Below are 4,695 nucleotides of genomic sequence, written 5' to 3'. Positions count from 1 at the left end.
TGACTTCACATTTTTTGATGCAGGTGTTTAAATGCGTTTTGCACCATATTCACTGCAGCAACTGTAGCAAAAATGTGAGTGTATGAGTTTCTTAATTTGTGATTTGTAGAATAGGATTTGTGCACCTGCAATGAAGAATTTGAGAAGGTGTAACTGTTGTGTTTGTGGAAGATAAAAAAAAGTCTACAAGTTTGCAACTCTTAAAACATTTCTCTCTGTGACTTCAAATTTACTGATACACATGTGTGGCTATTCTATACAACTACAAATTCCACTGTCACAGGCGTTCAGTAGTTTTGCACCAAAAATACCTCCATAACCAACAGCGTTCATCAAACACACCAACAGCGTTCATCAAACACACCAACAGTGTTCATCAAACACACCAACAGTGTTCATCAAACACATCAACAGCGCTTCAAACACACCAGGGGGGTATTCCAGAAAGCTTGGTTAACTTACCATTTGGTAAATCATAACCTCTGGGTTGATTTACCCCAAACCCGCATACCATGAGTATGTCGGATCTGTTTCGACCTCACTCTGACCGTCACTACGGTCTAATAGGATGATAACCTTCGTTCCGCCTTCTCTCGAGACCTTATGTAAACAAAGTCATGCCCATGACCCCGGAAGCGGAACGTCACACGCTATAAAAGGGGAGTTAAACTTCCGACTCATTCTCTTTACCTTTCTCGCCTCTAGAGACCTGGTACAGGTAGGAACCGAATTATATTGTTATTTACCATTCAATTCATCACCCAGGTGGTGCAGGTGCCTTGTGCCCCTGTGAATTGTGGTGTTTTATTTGTGTATTATTGTTGTTATCTGTGCAATCACTTAATTCAAATGCTTGAATTATGATAAGTTTATATTGATATTTGAGGCTAGTTTTCATACTAGCCATTCAATATTTTAATACAAACACTCAATTCATGCTATATGTGCTTATGACTTGAGATTTGTTTTTATTGTATTATTCAGAGATTCTGAGGCTAGTTTCTAAACATACCATTCAATATTATGGGTTATTTCTGTTTTCTTTCAGAGTATCCATCAGTAACCTAGTGAATATACTTCATTACAAAATTTTGGTGAGTATTTTCTCCTTTTGGAGCCCTATATCACTGTTCGCAGCTGTTGGGGGTTGATATAGGCCTGCTAAATACGTTCGCGTACTAAGTGCAGGCCTTCTTTGCTTTGTGTGGGCTTGATATACCCTTTACTGCTGTGCGCAGTCAGTGGGATTGTGTGTGGCCTTACCTGGGTGGGGGTATTATGGCCTCTCATTGCTGCCGATATTGCCAAACAACAATGTACCCTCGTGATGGACATAGGGAATGCCCTTCATGCCTGGGGATGGCTCATTTAAGAGAGGATGTGGACAATCCCTGCGGTGCGGCTTGTGACCTGCCCAGAGGGGAACGACTTCACCGCGCTAATAGAGTATGCAGTTCTGTACCTGAGCATGGTAGGAAGAGGGAACGCTCATCGGACAGGCATAGTCATAAGCGTTCTCGCAGGCACTCACATGATCGCCATGAACACCGATCAGGCCATGAGAAAGTGGTGGAAGTGGCTAAACACCCAACTCCTGCTCCACCAGCGGAGGGTGCCAACACAGACACTCAACTACAGATCCTGGCTGCTATTCAGAGTTTAGCACAGAGGATGGACAGAGTTGAAGCTCGCCACTCATTTTCACCATCACTACCTTCTGGGCAGGAATGCGTTCCTCCACCTGCGCAGCAGGGTAATCCTGACGCTGACGCAGAAAATGCTGATGTATTATCTCTTATTGCTCCCCACTCGCTGGTTGATAATGCACCGCAGGCAGAAGGAGGGAGCCAAGGAGAAGGACTCCATTCAGATTCTGCCGAAGTGGATGACGAATCAACTGGGAAGGATGATTTTCCAGCAAATTCTCTTGTTGCTAGAGTATTTAGTGCAGCAAAAATTCTTTGTTTGCAGCCTTCTGTGTCTGACCCTGCACCTGTTGGGGGTGTCTGGGAAGGCATACCTCAGACCAATTCTCCATCTTACATTCCAGTGGCAGATGATTATACCTCAATGTTGAGGACAGCATGGAAGAAACCATCTCAGAAGCCTCAATTCAATGCAGGCTGCAGACGGTTGGCCAATGCCCGTTACCCAAAAGAAACTGGACTGGGGGACATGCCACCGGTAGAACAAGAAATAGCATCATGGACAACTCTGGGACCAGCCTATGCATCAGCTAACCCTCGCTGTCCCAAGAAGGAGTGTGCGAAAACTGACCGTTTGATCTCACGATCCTTTAATGCCACTGCACGTGCAGCTCGTACAGGCAATGCTTTGGCTATCCTCTTAGCAGCCTTACGGAAAACCGTAAGTTCGGATGACCAGGATTCTAGGAACCTTGTTGATTCTGCTCTGGCAGCCCACTCACAATTGACATGTGATGTGGGGGATGCTATGTCTTCGGCTGTTCTATGTCGTAGACAGATATGGCTGGCACAAACCTCTTTGCCAGAGACCATAAGAAGCGAACTAATGAATTTGCCAGTAATTCCCGGTCACGTTTTTAATTCAAATTCTCAGGAGGTGCTGGATAAGGCTGAACGCTCCATTACAACGAGAGAAGCTGTCCAGCGGGCTTGTCATAAACCAGCTCCAGTCTTCAGACCAAGGTTTCGAGAAACACAAAGACCACAGCAACCTGCTTGGTCTAGACAAATGAGTGGCAATCCTGTTAGTGTTCAAGGGCAGAGCTTTCGTGGCCAAAGACAAAATTCTGCCGCTTATCCCCAGAGGAGATTTCAGTCCCGTGGGGGAGCCCAACAGAGAGGTTCACGAAAGGGTGCAGGACGTGATGGCGGCCCTGCATAGGGGTCAGGGGCTGACCGTCGACTGTCCCTCCCAACTTTCACGGGCCAGTTGGGAGAGAGTGGTCTCAGACCAGTGGGTTTTATCTACAATAACTCACGGGTATCGGCTACAGTTTCGACGGCGCCCCCCCCCGTTTTCAAGGGTCAGAATGACTATGGTCAAGGACCCATTATTGGAGCCCGTATTGAGAGAAGAGGTGCAAGCTCTTTTTTACGAAAAGGAGCAATTGCAAAGGTGCCCTTCAACGCACAGCAGACTGGGTTTTATTCAACCTATTTCATAATTCCAAAAAAAGATGGTGGTCATCGTCCCATTCTAGATCTCAGGCACCTCAACCAGTACTTAAAAATTCTTCCATTCAAAATGATTCATACAAAGATGGTAATGCAGTCCATACGTGCAGGAGAATGGTTCACGTCCCTGGATTTAAAGGACGCATATTTCCACATTCCAATTTGTCCAGAGCACAGGCCTTTTCTCCGCTTTGCTTTTCAAGGCCAGGCCTTTCAGTTCCAGGTTCTACCGTTCGGCCTGTCTTTGGCACCGATAATTTTTACTCGGGTGATCTCAGCTGCCCTAGCTCCCCTTCAGCTGCGAGGTATCAAAATCCTGCCATACCTGGACGATTGGTTAATTTGTGCTCCTTCTCGAGAGCAGGTGATCAGGAACACCGAGGAGGTACTAGCTCACATTCAGTCCCTGGGGTTCATGGTGAACTGGAAGAAGAGCAGTCTCCAGCCTCAACAGCAGGTGAAATTCCTGGGGCTATATTTCAACTCCATAACAATGGAAGCATGTCTCACTCCCCAGAGAATAGACAGCCTGGAGAAGGCGTTAGGTCACTTCCAGAAGGGGAAGCTGGTGACAGCCCACAGGGTTCAGAAGCTGGTAGGACTGATGGCGGCAGCATCAATAGTGATTCCCTTAGGCCTACTGAGGACACGCCCGATACAGAGGTGGTTCAATTATTTTCGTCTTCATCCAAAAAAGGACAGAAGAACGAAGCTGTTGGTGACAAAGGCCTGCATGCGGGCCTTACTCCATTGGAGGGACAAGGACTTTCTCCGCAGGGGAACCCCACTGGGCAATCTTCCTCACAGAAGATCAGTGATAACAACGGACGCATCACTGACAGGCTGGGGAGCCGTTTGGGAAGGCAGGTCAGTAAGGGGCGAATGGGATCCCCATTGGTCAACAGAACACATAAATCTGCTCGAACTGAGGGCTGTTCATCTTGCTCTCAAGGGTCTGTTACCATTTTTTCGTCACAAGCATGTGCTAGTGAGAACGGACAGTACCTCAGCAGTTTACCACATAAATCACCAAGGAGGGACGAAATCACTACGCTGTCTCCAGGTGGCAACGAACCTGCTGACGTGGACCGGGCCACGGCTGTCCTCACTGAGAGCAATCCACATCCCGGGTGTGACAAACAGAGCAGCCGACATTTTGTCCAGAACAGGGCCTCTCCCAGGAGAATGGCGATTGCACACGGAAGTAATAGCCCAAATTTGGACCCGATACGGGACAGCTCATGTAGATCTCTTTGCTTCCAGGGAGACGACCCATTGCCTGGGATGGTACTCCCTCACGGTACAGGAGGGCAGTTTAGGCCTGGATGCTCTGTCGCAAGAATGGCCGACAGGCTTATTATATGCTTTTCCCCCCTTTCCTCTGATTTCCCAAGTCCTCCAGAGGATCAGAGAGGGTCATTGCACAGTTCTACTAGTTGCTCCACGCTGGCCAGGAAGACCATGGTTCTCGGACCTAGTTCAGCTGATTCAGGGTCCTCCGTGGCAACTTCCATCACGGGTGGATCTCCTATCC

The 4,695-nt window shown here is 47.7% G+C and overlaps 1 protein-coding gene across 1 annotated transcript; it reads left to right on the top strand.

Moving 5' to 3' along the window:
- Positions 1 to 527: 527 nt before the first annotated feature.
- Positions 528 to 3,538, top strand: LOC309479741 (uncharacterized protein). The gene is made up of 2 exons (XM_082143920.1): positions 528 to 718; positions 1,049 to 3,538. Exon 2 carries the CDS (start codon positions 1,279 to 1,281, stop codon positions 2,866 to 2,868), a length of 1,590 nt encoding a protein of 529 aa, XP_082000046.1. The 5' UTR covers positions 528 to 718; positions 1,049 to 1,278; the 3' UTR covers positions 2,869 to 3,538.
- The last annotated feature ends 1,157 nt before the right edge of the window (positions 3,539 to 4,695 follow it).

This window comes from Leuciscus leuciscus (genome assembly GCF_965113295.1).
Source record: "Leuciscus leuciscus genome assembly, chromosome: 17".
NCBI lineage: Eukaryota > Metazoa > Chordata > Actinopteri > Cypriniformes > Leuciscidae > Leuciscus > Leuciscus leuciscus.
Note: the sequence above shows the minus strand (reverse complement) of the source record. Positions and strands in the feature narration are given on the sequence as shown.

Bases quoted from the DNA above. Each gene is read 5' to 3' on its own strand.
- LOC309479741 (XM_082143920.1), top strand. From the start codon at position 1,279: ATGGCCTCTCATTGCTGCCGATATTGCCAAACAACAATGTACCCTCGT.